The sequence below is a fragment of the Aptenodytes patagonicus genome, chromosome 6 (genome assembly GCF_965638725.1).
Source record: "Aptenodytes patagonicus chromosome 6, bAptPat1.pri.cur, whole genome shotgun sequence".
NCBI lineage: Eukaryota > Metazoa > Chordata > Aves > Sphenisciformes > Spheniscidae > Aptenodytes > Aptenodytes patagonicus.
In genome coordinates, this window is record NC_134954.1 from 16898558 (window position 1) to 16918375 (window position 19818).

The 19818-nt window shown below is 40.8% G+C and overlaps 1 protein-coding gene across 1 annotated transcript in view; it reads right to left on the bottom strand.

Annotated features, from left to right (window-relative positions):
* Positions 1–19818, bottom strand: part of NAALADL2 (N-acetylated alpha-linked acidic dipeptidase like 2) — a 400097-nt gene that overhangs the window by 192738 nt on the left and 187541 nt on the right. The window contains exon 5 of the mRNA XM_076341349.1: positions 4771–4921. Coding sequence (XP_076197464.1) covers positions 4771–4921 — 151 coding nt within the window. The remainder of the gene's footprint in view (positions 1–4770; positions 4922–19818) is intronic.

The following is a 19818-nucleotide window of genomic DNA, read 5'->3' on the forward strand; positions in this document are numbered from 1 at the left end:
TCTAAAGATTTACCACTCTATTGCATTAGCACAGATTTTTTTCATACAGAAAATAACACGTTATATCAGATACAGCAGTGTAGTTGGTAATGATAAAGTGTGTGATAAAGTTTTATGGCAACCACTAAAATTATGTCGTAAGTAAAAAAATCAAATGATCAAGAGTATATGTAAACATATATACACACAGCCCAAATTAAAATATGGCACTGTAAACTTTTCTTTCTCCCCAGCTTCACTCTGCCCTTAAGGAAAATAAAACAAAACAAAAAACCCCAGAAGCCTGAATGTAAACTATCATTTTACACCAAATTATCTTTGTATTTCATTTATCTGATGTTATTAGCAGAAAGTAAACACAAATTTTGGGAAAAAACGTAAAAAAAATATTCCCAGGATCATTTCCACTGCTGCAAAGGCAAGCACAGAAAAATTATCCCCGTAACTGTGTTTTGTTCTTTAAAACAACAGAAACCAGGACCGAGGACATCTTGTAAAAAGTCATGATGACTTATAACAAAATATTTTAGAACATATGTTGCATATCCATGGTTAAAACTGTTACACAACATTCTATTTTCTAGTTAACTTCTGCTCAGCTGGTTGCTTCAGAGGAGTAAAATACCATGAAGCCAAGGACAGTAAGGACAAACTCAGATGAGAGGCAGGAAGCACATAAACATACAGAATCACAGAACTGACTGAAAATAAAGTAGGCATACATTTCTATCACAGCATGTACTTACTTACCCATATTCCAAGTAGTAGTAATGGTTCCCTGTGTTCACTGCAGAAGAACTGGCTAAGCTCAGTTAAAGAATGACACATGACTAAAGAGGTAAATGCCATGGGCTTTTTATGATGCATATTTCGTGTTCTTCAGCTTTTGCTGTAACTTATCAAAACATGGAGAACACAGTGTGGTGGGACAACCTCGGCCAGCTTCCATACACCTACCTAGCTGTGCTCTCTCTCCCCCTGCTCAACAGGACAGGGGGAGGAAATAAGATGGAAAAGCTCACTGGTCAAGATAAAGACAGGGAGATCACTTATCAGTTACCGTTACGGAGTCAACTATTGCCAATTAAAACAGACTTGGATAATGAGAAACAAACCCCAAAAAATTAAAACAGCACCTTCGCCCTGCCTTTTTCCAGGCTCAGTTTCACTCCCCTGCGTGTCCTGCATTCTTGTCCTTTCTTAAATATGTTTTCAGAGGCACCACCACCTTTGTTGATTGGCTCAGCTGTGGCCTGCAGCAGATCAACACCTCACCGATTCCTCATCTTCCTTGTCCCTTCCTCTGAAAGCAAATCCTATTAGCAATGTTTAAGGAATGCTTAAATGTCAATTCCTCTGCCTGAATGATGTTCACTGTTCACAATTCCAGGAACACTGGGCATTTCCCCCGTGTTACTGATTTTTCACCCAAATCCCTGTATTGTGGCTCACATGACTAGCTGTTCACAATGACCTGAAACATGGACTACTTCCAAATATACCACTTTGCCTTCCTGTTATAACCTCTGCATAACTATTCTCTAAAACATTACACTTGAAACTCCAGCTGATAGAATAAGATTGTATTTTACAGCTGTTGTATTTCAGCATTTTTAAGCTCACAATATTTTCTATGATGCTGTCTAAATTCTTCATGAAATAATTTCTATTCCACCACCGCACAGACAGGGATTCTATTATGAGGTACCTTATCTCAGGGGCAGGGTTCTTAATGCTTATCACAATGCCACTTTTCTATTTACATACTAGGACTGACAAATAGGTTCTATCCATATTTTTGTTTACTGAGCCATTTCCTGTGTGGAAACAAATTTAATTTAAAATGGCTCTGAAGTACAGCAATGAAGAAATATAACGTGTCTCTGCCATACAAAGGTAGGTGAAAGGAAGTGCACCATTCAAAAAGTCAAAATGGAAAAAAAAAGTAGATGGGGGAAGTCACTCAAGTTTTATGCTATTCTTCTACACTTTATTTTCAGTATAATTTTTGCCACATAAGTGTCTCATCTCCCTCTCAAGCTTCGTAATCCCGTTTAATTCCTTGAGTCCCACCCACTGGCTCTGTGTCATTTCAAAAGCAGGAAGATAGAAAAGAAAGATTTCTAAAGAAAGAAACAAAGATTTCTAAAAATGGAGGATATTAGTCTTTGGCAATCAAAATCGGGAAGACAGAATTGATGCTCAAAAAGGCTCATGATTGTTTCAGGACTGATATGATATAGGACTGGGAGAGTCTTAAGAACAGAAGAATTAAATTATCAAAGCTGCAGAAACTTTTACGTAAGTGCTGTTGACATTCCTTTCCACATCATTACTTTTTTCCCCTTTATTAAACAGAGATCAAAAAAATCATTCCACTAATAGATAGTAGGCATCTCAAACCGATCCTCAAGTTATTTCTGTACATTCTAAAATAATTCATATGCAGAAGCGCAGCATTTAATCTTCATGAAACAGAAGATTTAAGCTAAAACCTCATGAGAACACCAAAGTTCTCTCTGAACTATTACATAAACCCCATTTTAAAATGTTGCCAACTTTGAGAAGAGGTCTGTAAATGTTATCATTTCCTGAAGATTTTTTTTCTAGGAAACAACTTGAAGCAGTCCAATACTCTGATGCCACAGAGAAATTTGTTTTCAGACTAAAAGAATGTGAGAAACATAGGCAGCAGCATGAAAATACAAGTTTCCTACCTTTTATTTACCTAGTACAAGACTAACTTTGAATGACTCATCTTACTAGGAGTTTCCTAGTAAAAGGAAGAATGGTGGTAGAGCAGTCCCTGAGATTGTAGTAGTAACAGTTCTTTTGGCAACGTGTGAAGTGCAGATGGTATCAAAGATATGCCAATAACCTAAGCAGGAGCTTCCAATAAAATTTCTTGTAGTGCATGTTATACTCTGTGAATCAAAGTGATAGGGGCAACCCTGGTACCTGGCACTTTTATGCTACATGTAGTCAGTTTGACTACCTTATATGCAAGCGCATCCCTCAGGCAAAAGTCTGCGCTCCAGACGTATTTGTATTTGTCCCAGGCATAAGTTACCTCTTTGTATTTGTCCCAGGCATAAGTTACCTCTAACCAAATTGATTCAGTCTCCAGAGAAGAAAATCATCATCAGAAACACAGAAATTACTTCCATCTGATCTACCTTCCAGTGACAGAACCGTAAAAAAGGGTTTCCTCAAGCGTTCCTTTGAGCTCTTTCCAGTTCATCATTGCATTCAATGACCAAAATATAAATGATTTTAGGAACCTGATAGCCTATTCCTGCTTATGAATGTTGCTCAGAGATTTAAAACCACATACAAGTCACACTAAGGGTTCTAGTAGAATCCATCAACGTACGTATAAGGGTATCACAATTTTCCATATAATTAAGCTTCTTTTTTTCAAACTGGAGATTGGAATGCACACTGCCGATGAGATCATTTACTGACAGAAAACCAATGCATAAGGTTTAGACACTGAAGTGGCATCTTCATGTTGGTGTATCTGTTTTAATTAGCTTTACTTTTCATGTAGGGTAAATAAAAGATTAAGGAGTCAGCCAGACAGATAAGCAACAAACTGTTTGTCAAATAGCTCCACGAAATGAGCAAGAATAAAGCTTGAAGAGTGTTGTATTTACCTCTGTAGCTCCTAGGGCACTTTTAAGAGCACTGGGTCAGGTACACTGAGACACTGAGAAAATGTGCAATTTCTTTCCCACTGAGCTGTCAAGGCATTCATTCTGTGAATAGCTAACACCCTTCTTTGACAACCAGGCAAATATTTCTATTTTCTGCCATGCTAGTCATGAAGTATCTTAGCGTTGCCTCAGTTGATTTAGTGCCAATTCAAGTCAGACTTTAGATGTCTGAGCTGGTAACTGGACCAAATATTCTTGATGAAGTCTTGTCACAAACTCATAGACTGCTGCTTAATACATTTCCAAAGAGCTAGATAATCAAAAAGGTTGTAAAGCTGAAAAGACAGCAGAGAAGCAGAACACACATACACTGAACTGCCAGAATGTAGATTTAAGTAGTGCATACAAGTCAAATATGCTGTTGCTTCTATTTATTGTTAACATTGCTTTAAAAAAAACCTTAAAATTTTAAAAGACTATGTAATTCCTTAAAATCAATTCTTTATTTCCCATACTTTGAAAATACATATATTTAGAGAAGCATAATTGATAACCATGTCTATCCAGGCAGAACTGAGACAAGGCTAAATGAACACATCCTATCCAAGTGGTAATTTCACAAAGATACTATAAACATTAATTTTTCTTAAATATTTTCAAATATAAATTTCTGATTACATTGCACTTGCACGCATTGACCAGAAGTTTCCATTACCAATACCACAAAAGTGGAAGACAGAATGAAGGGAAGAATACTTCTGTCAGTGGGGACAGATCCCATGGAACCTGCTCAGAAACCACTGAATTACTACTTCCCGGCTTTTTTTTTTTTCATGGGATAAGAATAAGCAGGCAGGAATAATGGTTCAGCGTGTGAATACACAAATACAAAAAGCAACAAAGTAAATTAGAGTACAGACTTTGTGCCAAGAGTTTAGAGTAAAGCACTTTTGAGATTGGATTCTATCCTTTGAGCCGTGCTGCATTACACAGTGTTCCCTTACTCAGGGTTTCTATTTCAGGCAGGATTTGGTTTAGTGTTTTAACTCCCATACTTACAATCTGCAGAGAATTAAAATTTCAATTAACTGAATATGCCTTGAACAGTACTTACTAATACTGGCATAACCAGGCGTTGATGGATCTCCTCCGCTGTTCAAGGAAACCATAAAAGCTTTATCAGCAAGATCTGTAGTCTTTGGTAAGTCACAAGGATCAACGTAAAGAAGAACACCGCCAAACCCTGCATCTTCTAACAGAGAAAGCTGAGGGAACAAAACAACATACGTGACTATTAACAAAAACGATGTCAGAACACATTATTATTTATTTTAATTACTGTTGCTTTATGATGAATCAGGCTCCCACCATACTATGCTCTGTACAAACAGAATAAAGACAGGTGCAGTTCCAAACTGCTTGTAATATAAATACAGCAGCTATTCTTTGAAACGACAAAATCAAATCCCCCAAAAACTAATTCCAAGTCATGTTTCACAATTAACGTCAAATGCTACTTTCAAGGCCTAACGACAAAAAGAATTCTTACTTTTAAATGATATGTAGCATGTTGAGGAAACACAGTGCTAACACTCACTACAACTGCATTTGAGATTTGCAACTGTTCCATCTTCACCTCTTTTTTTGTGATAGTCAGACAAGGCCGGTGTGTTGGAGATAATATTCAGATGAGGTACCAGCCATGATTCAGCAAGGTACACAGAGATACGAGTGGAGCCACCTTTCTCCCTACTTATTGGACACTTGCTAGACTTACAACCCTAACGTATTTTCATGTGGTATAAACACCACCTTGAAAATGCCTTAATTTTGAAACTAATCTCATTAAAACATCTTGAGTAGATCTTCCGTATTTTCCACATTATTAGCAGTATGACATTTGTACTTAGTTTACCTCTTCAAGGACATGCATAAGTGTGTACAGCAAATACTAGATACTTGCATACAATGGCATCAGTCTTGCACAGGATTTCTGTACAGAGTTACTCTTCAGTTAAAAGAGAAGACAAAAGGAGTTTACAGATTTAAATAAAAAAAAAAAGGGCAGTCTAGCTTTCCCAAACCTTGGAGTCTGCCTCCTCTCAGACACACCGCTTTTATTCTGTCTCATTAGAACATCACAGCTTGAATCAGTAATTGTAACTAGCCTTTCCAAAAATCTGTAGATCTGGGGCAGCAAACCAGGCAAACTTCCCCAAAGTCAAGGACAAAAGCATCCAAGTACCATAACTTGCAGCAGCCTATAGATCAGTTTTTACTGAAAAACCTCAGGTTTTCCCTTTCATAGAGAACTGAAAAATAAAGGGATTTTATTCTGAATCAGATGAAATCGAATTATAATGTGGCAAATACTCCCATGAAATGAGATGACCTTTCTGTCTAATGCTCTGCATATTTGGAATTGACTGAAGATACGACGTCACAAAACTATATTAATTTTTCAGACGGAAGTAATTCTGCTATTTAAGGATTATCTTACTATTCATTCACTATGCTCTACTGATGACTTTCCAAATGGCTCCAAATAGTCTGAGGAATGACTGCAAGTATATGATGTTTCTGGACTACACTCCGATTCTGTAGGAATGCAAAAACTTGTTACTGTACCTTTGTTTCTCAGTTCAATTGTTGTTCTCCTTCTGTCTTTTAGACCCTTCATTTTTTTCTGTGTATAGATATATTTTCAATTTATCTTCTAGCTGTTGGTTTTGAGAAATGTTTATGCACAGTTCTTTGTGAGTTTACAAGTATGTAAATTACATGAATATATGGCATTCAGTTTAAGCCTCAAAACCATTTGATGTTCAGTTTTGCTCTTCTTGAAAGTTAAGACAAAAAAAGTATAAAAATAGCAGCCTACTATTTGCCATTTCTATAAGTAAACATATCTAATAGTGTGATTCGCCAAGATTTTGACACTATAGTCTGAATTCAGATAAACAGATGCAAGCAGACCTGTGGATCATGTGTAATCCTACATATCTTATTCAAACAAGCAATCACTAGATGAAAAAGGATAGTCTCTGAGAGAACTCTATTCAGATGAATATGAGTGTGCAGAGTGAGAACGTGACTAGCACAGATGTTTAAAAATGTAAAAGGTTAAAAATGTATTACACTATACTATTAAATGTAATGCAGGAATAAAAATTTCCAAAATGGTAGGTTAGTTTATTATTGTATTGTTCTGTTTCCAATTCATGTTCATATTCAGATATTCAGCCAGGATTTGATTGCACAATAAAAGGGGTTGGGACACTATAGGAGAAGCAGGACGCATCATAGCTAAATGATGTAACAGCCAGGATTTAAAATAACAATTGTGTTGTCTTTTTTCTTGCATCCATATCCAGTATCTTTTTATTCATCTCTAGTCTTGTTTAATAGCATAGAAGATAGGAAAGACAGAAGCAGACTTTTTTTTTCTTTTGAAGAGAGTTTTAAAAACTTTGTACTTAACAAAAATCACTATTAAATTCCTCTGTTTTACTAAGAGACAGTAACTACACGGTTGTTATTCACAGAGTGCAGCAACCACTGCTGCCATGGCTACAATCTCTAGTAAGGAGTTGTGTTGCACATGTGAAATTATAAAACAGCTTTCAGATTTCAGCTATAATTGCTGCTTTTTAACTTTCCAACAGTGACATCACATCTATGCCAACAATAAATTAGTATTGTTGCTTCCATTTTCATCTTAAATACGTCAACCTTAACAGCCATAAAGTGCCGCAGCACAAAGAATCTGAGGAAGGTACTATGTCCTGATTTCAGCTGGGATAGAGTTAACTTTTTTTACATAGCTAAAGATTGTAGATTAAGTCCTTCAAGTAAACTGGTACACATCTATTCAAATCAATGGATTATCTTAGATTGTAGAACCAACCAACAGCAGAATCCTTATGGTTTTGGGTGTATGCCTCCTCCCTCTCCAAAGCCACAAACATCTCAGAATAAAATGGAAACAGCAGAACCCTTGACAAGAAAACAGTTGCTGGTGCCCACTGTTAACCCTTTCATTGTTTATGGCTGCTTAAATCCTCAGTTTTTAGAGTCACTTAAAAAACAGTAACTCTTTCAATCCAGTATATTAAATCGCCGAATGAAACATTCTGGACTCAGTTTAATCTAGTATGAGACACTTGCTGCTTTATCAAAGGCTCTATTGTGTAACTGGGGACAGATTAGTCTTGTAAACTCTATATACCATAAGGCACCATTAAATTGCCTTTTAAAGAAGATGTGGCTGAAGCAGTGAAAAGACACATCTTTATTTTAAGTAGTGACTAGTGATTTTGGAAGATTTAATTTTACTCAGGGAGGTTCTTATATAATAAGGTAATGCTTGAATGTGAAGTGCAGTAACTATAACGTCAATAGCTTTAGACACACTAAGAGGGCACTCTAATAACACATTCAAGTTTCCGGACAGCAGAGCAAGATAACTGATCTGGAAGAGTAAACAAAGATTGCAATAGTCTAAAGAATTTGGTTTTGCTCTAACAGGAAAACTCAAAGCTACTTCTCCATTTTAATTGCACCATCTCTGAATGTTGCCGAGGGAACAGTTATCTTTTGTATTGGCATACAGGTAACAGAGACCAGGTCTGTACTCTACATTAGGTATTAGGTCAAAAATAAGGAAGTTGAGCACAACTCTTCACTGGAAAAAAGAAGAAACAAGAAACAGGGGGCCACTACCACTCACAGCTGTCTTTAATGTGTTTTATCTCACCTGAGGCTAGTGTGCACCTGAATGAATGCTTCATCAGGGGGTTACGTTAGTGATCTGAATTCAGGAATGAACCTACCAAAGAGAAGTGACTACAGCCTCTCTATATGAAACTCCAGTGTAATGCGTAAGAACTGTCCTTAAATGACTGGTTATAAACAGGGAAGCAATGCAGCAGGTACTGGCCTCAAGCTGTATTTATTACCTTTCAGCTGAGAACAAAGTCTGCCTCCCTGAAGATCCTCTCCCCTGGTCTCCTCTTCCCAGCTGAGACTATCCTTGCACCTCCCGAGCATCAAAAAGGACAAGAACAATCAGGTAATCAGGCTTCATTCTTGTCCACAGAGTACATTGGACTGGTTACCCGCTAACCACGGACCCTCAGAAGGATTAAAAACATGCACATTGAGGCACGTAGCTGTTTAAGAAGCACTCTCGCTTTCCAGCTGAAAATAAAGCCTGACTGCATCAGCACTAACTCTGATTCTGTGTTCATGGGAGCCACATCTGGGGTTGAGTTGCAGCTGTCATTTCCTGGGCAGAGAGCAGAAAAGCACATCATGCTTTGGTCTCATCTGGATTACAGCAAGTAAGAGTGCAGAGATAGCTAAGAAAGGCCTTCCTAAACTATTCTCTCCAATGCATCTGAACACCCTATCTTCTCTGATCCAGCAAGACCCTAATGGCTTAAAGACAATTAAATGAGCACAACGTCCTTTCTCTCCCTTTAGTTGATTCCCAGTAATAGTTCTGTTTACAAATGATTTATAAAGTACTAATGCATGATCAACTGATGAGATGCATCACAACATAGTATATTCCTAAAAGCGATGGTCAATGATGATTATGAATACATCAGGAAAAAAAAGATGACACAGGTAACCGGATTATATCAACCTACCAACTACATATTAAAATAGCTTCTAATTATTAGCAATTCTTCCCATGATGTTTGCAAGTAGTCCCAAAGTATGTCCAAACGTTCTGAGAACCTTGCTGTGCCACCGTCTAGACAGTTCTCCATCTTTGTGAAACCTCTCTGCAATCAGTCATGGTGTTAAATGTGCAGACAGCTACAGTATCAGCATTGTGGTTTGTCTTCCTCCCTCTCTCTCCCGGTAAAGGTCATCTCTTCTCTCTCCCCTTTATCCCTCCCCTACAGTTGTAATGGCTATGCTTTATAAGGTATAATACCAGCCCCATTACCGATAAATATTGCCTCCGTAAGGCTTCTTTAGTCTGCTTTCTGTGCTTGTCCATTTATGTGTCCTGATCCACAGTAATGATTGAACCACTGATTAGTTGGCACAGAAGACTTATTTCACAGGAGGAAATATCTCAGACAGTATATTCCTGCAAGTTTAATGAAAATGGGATACTGAGTAGACAAGAGGCAGATCCTGCTAATGCACCACACTGAAAAGGCATTAATAAAATCTGGAGAGCTTACCCCTTAATGGAAGAGGGAAACACCATATAAGAAATCACGAGAGAGACGCAGACGGAAAAGAATACAGAAACTTGGGACCACAAATTAGACACCACAAAATCCAAGCTCAAGAAACAAAGCTGTGAAAAACCTGTTCACTAACCCATGAAACAACCTGTTGTTTTTTCAAATGATACATTATGTAAAATAACACAGTTCAGTACAGGACATATTGGCTTACAATTCTATATAATAAGTGACTTTGTCATCATGGAAGGTTCTATCCTTACTCAAAACAAGTAGCGCTAACACTGTGTCTGGAAAAGTTAATATAAAATACAGAACTTTCAAATGCATTTCACCATTTGTATATACATCGATGAGAGTTTTTCAGCATATGATAAATCAAACTCTAGTGCTGGGGAAAAAAAAAAAGAACCAGATGTCTTCATTTTACTATAGGTTCCCTTCTGTTACATTTTACTTCTCAATACTAGGTTCAATACAAATCCAGTGACATTTTCTTATTACATCTAATTCTGCTTTCAACTATATTACATAAGACTTCTGACTTTCAATCATTACATGATGGTTAAAATGTATCAGTAAATAAAACAATATAAACTAGCCGCACGACCGTATTTAAAATTTCTTTTACCTAGTTATCACATATTTTCAATACTATGCTAGTATAATCTAAAAGTCTACATTCCAAAATGATGTTTAGCACACCATGCTCTCTTACGCCAAAAGTGCCTCAAAATGTAGCTTTCATCTTCAGAAGGCATTCATGTGCATGTATTTCACATTACTGAAAGTGTATATCTTGACTGTATCCTCAACTCCTGTACATCGATACTTACATTAATAGATAGTATTAGGCTGTTCGTTGAAACTACTCACGTTTTTGAAGGCCTTTCTACTGTATTACCACAACGTGGCAGAAAGACTCTTGCGTTAATCAGAATCAAAGCAATTACACCATACACTGGGAGCTTCTGACTGATGTCAGTACTATGAAGATTATATACGCAACCTTTGTGAGTTTGTTTATATGAAAAACCTGGAAATTTCAGTCACAACTGAAAGTCACAATAATTAAGAAGGAACTGAGAGGCTCTGGAGGGGGGCACCTTTGGTAAACCAAGGCACCAAAGCTCTAAGTGTTAAAATAAGCAAGCATTTATCTTCTTTCTTAACTCTTATCACCAATTTTATTGTTAAAAAAAAAAAATCAAAATATGTCTGTGTCTGGCAAAGTAACAGAACCCTAAATAAAGAGATTAAACATACTTTAGCTACAGGTACTTACAGAATGCTTAAGCATGGGATTTTTTTAAGCTTAATAGGGCAGTTTGCACTCCTTAAATCTGCACACAAAATTACAAAAATGGTATTTTACACAATGTCTGCGTTAGTGTAAATGACATCACAGTTCATTAGAAAATAAAGGCCTTTAAGTGTCAGCTACTGAGAGGACAGCAAAATTCATACTGGATCAAGTTATTATTCTAGCATACAACCTCTTCCATATAACTTCAGGCCGAAAGTCTTCCTCTTCCTAAAGTCAGATTCACAATTGCACTGTTTAATACAAGTCCGTTCAGGTGCTAACACAGTAAAACCTGGACATAACACATTCATAAAATAAAAACTTAATGGATATCCCCACTTGTACATTAACCGCCTGTATATAATTCTCATCCCCTTTTCTCGACCGCTTCTAGGTAATCCATGCAAAAACGCATGCAGAATATTCAAAATCATAGTACATATGGAGCATTGAAACAAAAAACATTTTAAGGAAGAAAAACTAATTAGTAAAACAAATATAATACTGTTGTGGTTTAACCTCAGTTGGCAACTAAGCACCACACAACCGCTTGCTCACTTCCCCCCTCCGGTGGGATGGGGAAGAAAATTGGAAGGGTAAAAGTGAGAAAACTCGTGGGTTGAGATAAAAACAGTTTAATAATTGAAATAATAATAAAAAAAGAATATACAAAGCAAGTGAAGCACAGTGCAATTGCTCACCACCCGCCAAACAATACCCAGCCAGTCCTCGAGCAGCGGCCCCCCCCGCCAGCTTTCCCCAGTTCATGTACTGAGCATGACGTCACATGGTATGGAATGTCCCTTTGGCCAGTTGGGGTCAGCTGTCCTGGCTGTGCCCCCTCCCAGCTCCTTGTGCACCTCCCGCCTTCTCAGTCGGTAGAGCACGGGAAGCTGAAAAGTCCTTGACTAGTGTAAGCACTACTTAGCAACAACTAAAACATCGGTGTGTTATCCACATTGTTCTCATCCTAAATCCCAAACACAGCACTGTACCAGCTACTAGGAAGGAAATTAACTCTATCCCAGCTGAAACCAGGACAGTATCCACCCCTTATTCTATACCATCTACGTCATGCCCAGGTCCCACACTTGCCAATACATCCCAATTAATCACCACCCCTTTTCCTGTCTTTTGATATATATAGACACAGATACCATTCCCTTAGTTTATGGGCCATCCCTCTAAAATGTTCGGTGAGTTCATTTAGTCCATGACTGTGGGCTCCATCTGTCGTAATAATCTTCCAGGGCAGGAAAGATGGAGATGGTAGGCGGGGTTGGATTGTTCCATGTTGAAGTCAGTTCTGGTACCATCACCACTGTGCTTTGCCTGGTTTCATCAAAGTTATTCTTCATTAATCTGGGTGATTCTTATTGTAATATCATTAGTATGGCATATAATATTATGTAGCACTTAACATCACATAATTCAGATCATTGGCTATTCTCACCCAAAATCAAATCCCCTTGAGGTACACATCGGACTTCCCCATCCTTCCGCATTATCCACCAAGTGCACCCAGGTCCTTGAGCAAAAGCAATCCCATGGATGGGTTTCCCTTTGCCCGAGGCAGGAATAACCCAAACTGTTTTCCCCAACATATTTTTTATGTGCACCACAGGGACTTCATTCCCATCTGCAGTACGTAAAAGTTCTGACTGGGCGGGACCAGCTCGATTGGCAGATCCCCTCGTGTTGACTAACCAGGTGGCCTTTGCTAAATGCGTATCCCAATGTTTGAACGTCCCGCCACCCATTGCTCTCAGTGTAGTCTTTAACAGTCCACTGTATCGTTCAATTTTCCTGGAGGCTGGTGCATGATAGGGCATGTGATACACCCACTCAATGCCGTGCCCTTCGGCCCAGGTGTCTATGAGGTTGTTTCAGAAATGAGTCCCATTGTCTGACTCAATTACTTCTGGGGTGCCATGTCGCCATAGGACTTGCTTTTCAAGGCCCAGGATAGTGTTCCGGGCAGTGGCATGGGGCACGGGATATGTTTCCAGCCATCCGGTGGTTGCCTCCACCATTGTTAAGCACGTGGCGCTTGCCTTGGTGGGTTTGTGGGAGTGTGATATAATCGATCTGCCAGGCCTCCCCAGATTTATATTTCAGCCATCGTCCTCCATACCAAAGAGGCTTTAACCGCTTGGCTTGCTTGATCGCAGCGCATGTTTCACATTCATGGATAACCTGCGCAATAGTGTCCATGGTCAAGTCCACCCCTCGATCACGAGCCCATCTATATGTTGCATCTCTTTCTTGATGGCCTGAGGTGTCATGGGCCCACCGAGCTATAAATAATTCACCCTTTTGTTGCCAGTCCAGATCCACCTGAGCCACTTCAATCTTAGCAGCCTGATCCACCTGCTGGTTGTTTTGATGTTCTTCAGTGGCATCTACGTGTCATTCTACGTGAGCATCTACCTACATGATGGACTTTTACAACCAGGTTCTCTACCCGGGCAGCAATATCTTGCCACAATGCAGCAGCCCAGATGGGTTTGCCTCTGCGCTGCCAATTGCTCTGCTTCCATTGCTGCAACCACCCCCACAGGGCATTTGCCACCATCCAGGAGTCAGTCTAGAGATAGAGCACTGGCCACTTTTCTCGGTCAGCAATGTCTAAAGCCAGCTGGATGGCTTTCACCTCTGCAAACTGACTCGATTCACCTTCTCCTTCAGCAGTTTCTGCAGCTTGTCACATGGGACTCCATACAGCAGCCTTCCACTTCCGATGCTTTCCCACAATACGACAGGACCCATCAGTGAACATTGCTTCTCATTTTCTGGTAGTTTGTCATACAGTGGGGCCTCTTCAGCACACGTCACCTCCTCCTCCGGCAATATTCCAAAATCTTTGCCTTCTGGCCAATCCATGATCACTTCCAGGATTCCTGGGCAACTGGGGTTTCCTATTCGAGCCCGTTGTGTGGTCAGTGCAATCCACTTACTCCATGTAGCATCAGTTGCATGATGTGTACAGGGGACCCTCCCTCTGAACATCCAGCCCAACACCGGCAGTCGGGGTGCCAGGAGGAGCTGTGCTTCAGTGCCGATCACTTCCGAAGCAGCTCGAACCCCTTCATATGCTGCCAGTATCTCTTTTTCAGTTGAAGTATAGCGGGGCTCGGATCCTCTGTATCCCCGACTCCAAAACCCTAGGGGTCGACCTCGAGTCCTCCCCTGGTGCTTTCTGCCAGAGGCTCCAGGTGGGGCCATTCTCCCCGGCTGTGGTGTAGAGCACATTTTTTACATCTTGTCCTGCCCGGACTGGCCCAAGGGCTACTGCATGGACTATCTCCTGTTTAATCTGTTCAAAGGCTTGTCATTGCTCAGGGTCCCATATGAAATTGGTCTTCTTCCGGGTCACTTGATAGAGAGGGCTTACGATCAGACTGTAATTTGGAATATGCATTCTCCAAAATCCCACAACACCTAAGAAAGCTTGTATTTCCTTTTTGCTAGTTGGTGGAGACATGGCTGTTATTTTGTTGATCATATCCATTGGGATCTGACGACGTCCATCTTGCCATTTTATTCCTGAAAACTGGATCTCCTGTGCAGGTCCCTTGACCTTACTTTGTTTTATGGCAAAACCGGCCTTCAGAAGGATTTGGACTATTTTTTTCCCTTTCTCAAAAACTTGTCCTGCTGTGTTGCCCCACACGATGATGTCATCAGTGTATTGCAGGTGATCTGGAGCCTCACCCTGTTCCAGTGCAGTCTGGATCAGTCCATGGCAAATGGTAGGGCTGTGTTTCCACCCCTGGGGCAGTCGGTTCCAGGTGTACTGGACGACCCTCCAAGTGAAAGCAAATTGTGGCCTGCATTCTGCCACCAAAGGGATTGAGAAAAACGCATTAGCGATATCAATTGCGGCATACCACTTGGCTGCCTTTGACTCCAGTTCGTATGGAAGTTCTAGCATATCCAGCACAGCAGCACTCAGAGGCAGCGTGACTTCATTTAGGCCACGATAGTCTACTGTTAGTCTCCACTCCACATTAGACTTTCGCACTGGCCATATGGGACTGCTAAAGGGTGAGCAAGTCTTGCTGATCACTCCTTCACTCTCCAGTCAACGAATTAGCTTATGGATGGGAATCAGGGAGTCTCAGTTGGTGCAATAGTGCTGCCGGTGCACTGCTGTGGTAGTGACTGCCACCTGTTGGTCTTCGACCTACAGCAACCCCACAACAGAAGGGTCTTCCGAGAGACCAGGCAAGGTAGACAGCTGCTTAATTTCTTCCGTCTCCAAGGCAGCTATACCAAAAGCCCACCGGTACCCTTTTGGGTCCTTGAAATACCCTCTCCTGAGGTAGTCTATGCCAAGGATGCACGGAGCCTCTGGGCCAGTCACAACGGGGAGCTTTCACCACTCATTCCCGGTTAGGCTCACTTCAGCCTCCAATACAGTTAGCTGTTGGGATCCCCCCGTCACCCCAGAAATACTGACAGGTTCTGCCCCTTTATAGCTTGATGGCATTAGGGTACACTGTGCACTGGTGTCTACTAGAGCCTTATACTCCTGTGGGTCCGATGTGCCAGGCCACCGAATCCACACAGTCCAGTAAACCCGGTTGTCCCTTTCCTCCCCCTGGCTGGAGGCAGGGCCCCTCTAGTCCTCATCACAGTATTCATTTCTCACTTCTTGTAAATATGAGTCAGAAGTTTCTTCATTAAGATCAGAAGTAAGATCAGCCCTTCTACTTTGTCTGAGGAACTGCCCACTAGAAACTGGAGCAGCAATTTTCCTGGAAGAACCCCCTTCTGTGATTGTTTTTCCTTGCAACTCACGTACCTGTGCCTCTCAGGCTGAGGTAGTCTTTCCATCCCGCTTCCTCATGTCCTCTCCGTGGTCACGCAGATAAAACCACAGGGTGCCCCGTGGTGTGTACCCTTAATATGCTCTCTCTTGAGCAAAAGAACGCTGACTCCTAATAGCCGAGATACTGGTCTGTACAGGTGAGAAGTAGGACCTATCCTTTCTGAGTTGCTGGACCTCCCGGTACAGTTTCTCCACAGCCGAGACGACGGAGGAAGAGAGACTTTCTTCGTAATGCTGGAGTTGGCCGGCCAATTCATCCACCGTTTGTCCCTCTCCGTCTTTCCAGGTCATCACTGCCAATGAGTTGGCATATGACGATGGTGCGCTCTGTACAAACTTCCGCCACATGGGTCGTGTGCACTTGACTTTATCTGGATCTTTGGATAACTGCTTGTTGTTCAGGTCACCATAAATCACCTCCAGCATGGCTAATTCCCCCAGGTACTGGTTACCTCTCTCCATGGTGGTCCACTTGCCTGGGTGACATACAACATCTTCCTTGAAGGGATACCGTCCCTTCACGCTTGACAGGAGTCGCCTCCAGAGGCTGAGGGCTTGTGCCCCTTTTCCAATCACTTTGTCAATGCTCCCTTCCCTAGAAAGGGATCCCAGCTGCTTGGCTTCCCTACCCTCCAATTCCAGGCTACTGGCCCCATTATCCCAGCATCGGAGCAGCCAGGTGACAATATGCTCGCCTGGACAACGGCTGAAATCTTTTTGTATATCTCGCAGCTCACTCAGGGATAGGGATCGGGTGGTTACCGCCTCGTTTATGAGTTCTTCCTCTTCTTCCTCCCCGGGCAGCGGCCGGCTCTCCTCCTCCTGTTCTCGTGATAGCCCTACTCCAGGGTAGTCTGCCTCATCCACTTCTTCCTCTGGCTCCTTTTTAGAAGCTTCTTCCTCCCTTACTAAATGAGTCGACTTCCGCTTCCAACATTTCTTCTTGTGTACAGGGGCAATGGATACCGGCACAGGTTGGCTCTTCGGTTCAGCCGCAGGGCCTGTTGCCGGGGTCGGAGTGGCCGCAGGGCCTGTCATTTTATCGTCGGATCCAGAGACCTTCTCTTCCCCTTGAGGGTACTGAATAGTGTTGAACAGGGCTCGGTAGGCATGGGCCAGGCCCCAGACGTTGCAGTGATCTGTGTCTCTCTGGAGTTGCCAGGGTCACAGCATACTTTTTCCAAATATTCTACTAATTTTTCAGGATTCTGCACTTGCTCAGGGGTGAAGTTCCAAAACACTGGGGGTGCCCACTGGCCTAGGCATTTGCCCATGCTGTCCCACACACCCTGCCACTCATAACTATCCAGCCTTGGGGCAGATCTCTGGATGATAGTCTTAAATTGCTTATTAACCTTAGACAAAACCAAAACAATATTCCCAAGAGATACCAACAGAAGTATCTTAACTGCCCAAGGATGTTCAAGATACTGAAAAGTTACTGTAATGAAGGAGGAAACATCATAGAAGAAGGTAGTGACACTGCCATTCTGCATTTCCTCCATAAAAAACCTCTCAGACGAAGAAGTATAATTGCTAATTGTCTCCACGAGGTAGTACCTGAAGTACAGTAATGGCTTCAGTACAAAGCTCAAATACCAGATTAAGCTCAAGGCCAGTGTTTTAATAACAAATCTCCTAGGCAAAACATCACTAATCACTGCAGACCACAGCAAACTGCAAAAACCAACACCGATCTTTAACATGTACAGCAAAAAAAAGAGCATGGTGCAGATCAGATAAACTAATATCGAGAACAGGTGAATCAATATTGTGACCCGGAACTGTTAACAGATATAAATTCCTTAATGCGCTCTGGTTAATCTGTTGTTATCTCAAACCCTTCATGCCCCACGTTGGGTGCCAAAAAGTACTGTTGTGGTTTAACCTCAGCTGGCGACTGAGCACCACACAGCTGCTTGCTCACTCCCCGCCTCCAGTGGGATGGGGAAGAAAATTGGAAGGGTAAAAGTGAGAAAACTCGTGGGTTGAGATAAAAACAGTTTAATAATTGAAATAAAATAAAATAATAATAATAATAATAATATACAAAGCAAGTGATGCACAGTGCAATTGCTCACCACCCACCAAACAATGCCCAGCCAGTCCCCGAGCAGCGGCCCCCCCTGGCCAGCTTTCCCCAGTTTATGTACTGAGCACGACGTCACATGGTATGGAATGTCCCTTTGGCCAGTTGGGGTCAGCTGTCCTGGCTGTGCCCCCTCCCAGCTCCTTGTGCACCCCCAGCCTTCTCAGTCGGTAGAGCACGGGAAGCTGAAAAGTCCTTGACTAGTGTAAGCACTACTTAGCAACAACTAAAACATCGGTGTGTTATCCACATTGTTCTCATCCTAAATCCCAAACACAGCACTGTACCAGCTACTAGGAAGAAAATTAACTCTATCCCAGCTTAAACTAGAACAAATACATCCAATAATATTTCAAAGGAAGAAAGAAAATGTCTCAAAGATACAAGAAAAAAATACGTACATGTACCTGTTACATATTACTTTGTTTAAAATCAAACATATCCATAAAAATTTGTAGAAGCTGTATCTCCTATTGTCATTACACTTCAGTGTAATGATCAGCATTAATTAGACAAATAACAGTAACCAGTTTTTAACTACTGCATTTTTCAAGTCGTAGTGCAACATGCAAAAGACATGGTTTATTAATCCGAGACAGAGCTTTACTAGTTGGACAGGCTACAAGTTATTAATTACTCTTTTCTACTGAAGTTCCAGTTAAAATCATGACGCTCTGAAAGGAACTCCCATCTCATTTTACTAATTGGCAGTATGTAAAATTACCAAGCAAGGGGAAAGTGCCATTTAAACTGTTGGAAGACCTCACTGACATAACATCTTTTTATTTCTGAAACAGATTGCTTGAGTAGAAAAGTAAGATTTTGCATACTGCAGATTTAATTGGATGCCACTGTCCTCTCAATTACCTGCTATACAGGGTACTTGGAAGATGCAGTGGTACCACAAACAAGACTAAAGGCAGAAAAAAACCCCACCTAGATACACATATCTACATTTTTATACAACTCTTCCAAGTTCTGTATTTTTAACAAGTAAGGTGGCAAAGGTCTGTTTTGGCTTCAGCTTAATTTTTTAATACTGCACTTGATGTTTAATCACACTTCTACATTTCCCATCACAGAGATCCAGAGACAGCGTTCAAAAGAATTCTGTGGCAAAACACTATCTGAAGAGGTTTTGACTTTTGCTGATCAATCCTCAAGCTGCTGCGTTAAGATAGTAAAAGAGATGGAGGACACAGCCAGTTTAATGGCTACTACTTTAATGGGGATGATGAAAAGAAATACATCTTTCCTATTCAGCTCAAACACTGTCCTTGTGTAAGGAATGACACTATTGCTATATTGAACAAACAAGACTGGGAAAAGGATTAAGCTGTGTAAAATTTCAAAAAGCTAGAAAAGCAGACAATGGTGATCTCATAAATGACAGGCTATTCCCATAAAGGTTTTAGAAGGTGGAAAACTTACTGCATTGGAATTAAACAAACTATTCCTGACATACAGTGCCATATATATGAACAATACAAAATCAAATACTTGCTCTGTATCATGGCAAGTCCTTAAAACTTTGATGTCCTTAGTAGCAGAGAAATGATATTATGAAGTGCATTTATTTGTGGAAAGTGTCTGACATGCATACCTAAGATTTTTTCAAGACATTTTTATTAATCACTTTCCAACTTGAAACTGTCATTCTCAATTTTCAATTTTCAGAATTTTATCCTTTTTATATCTAAAAATGATTTCTAAGGAGAGGAGAT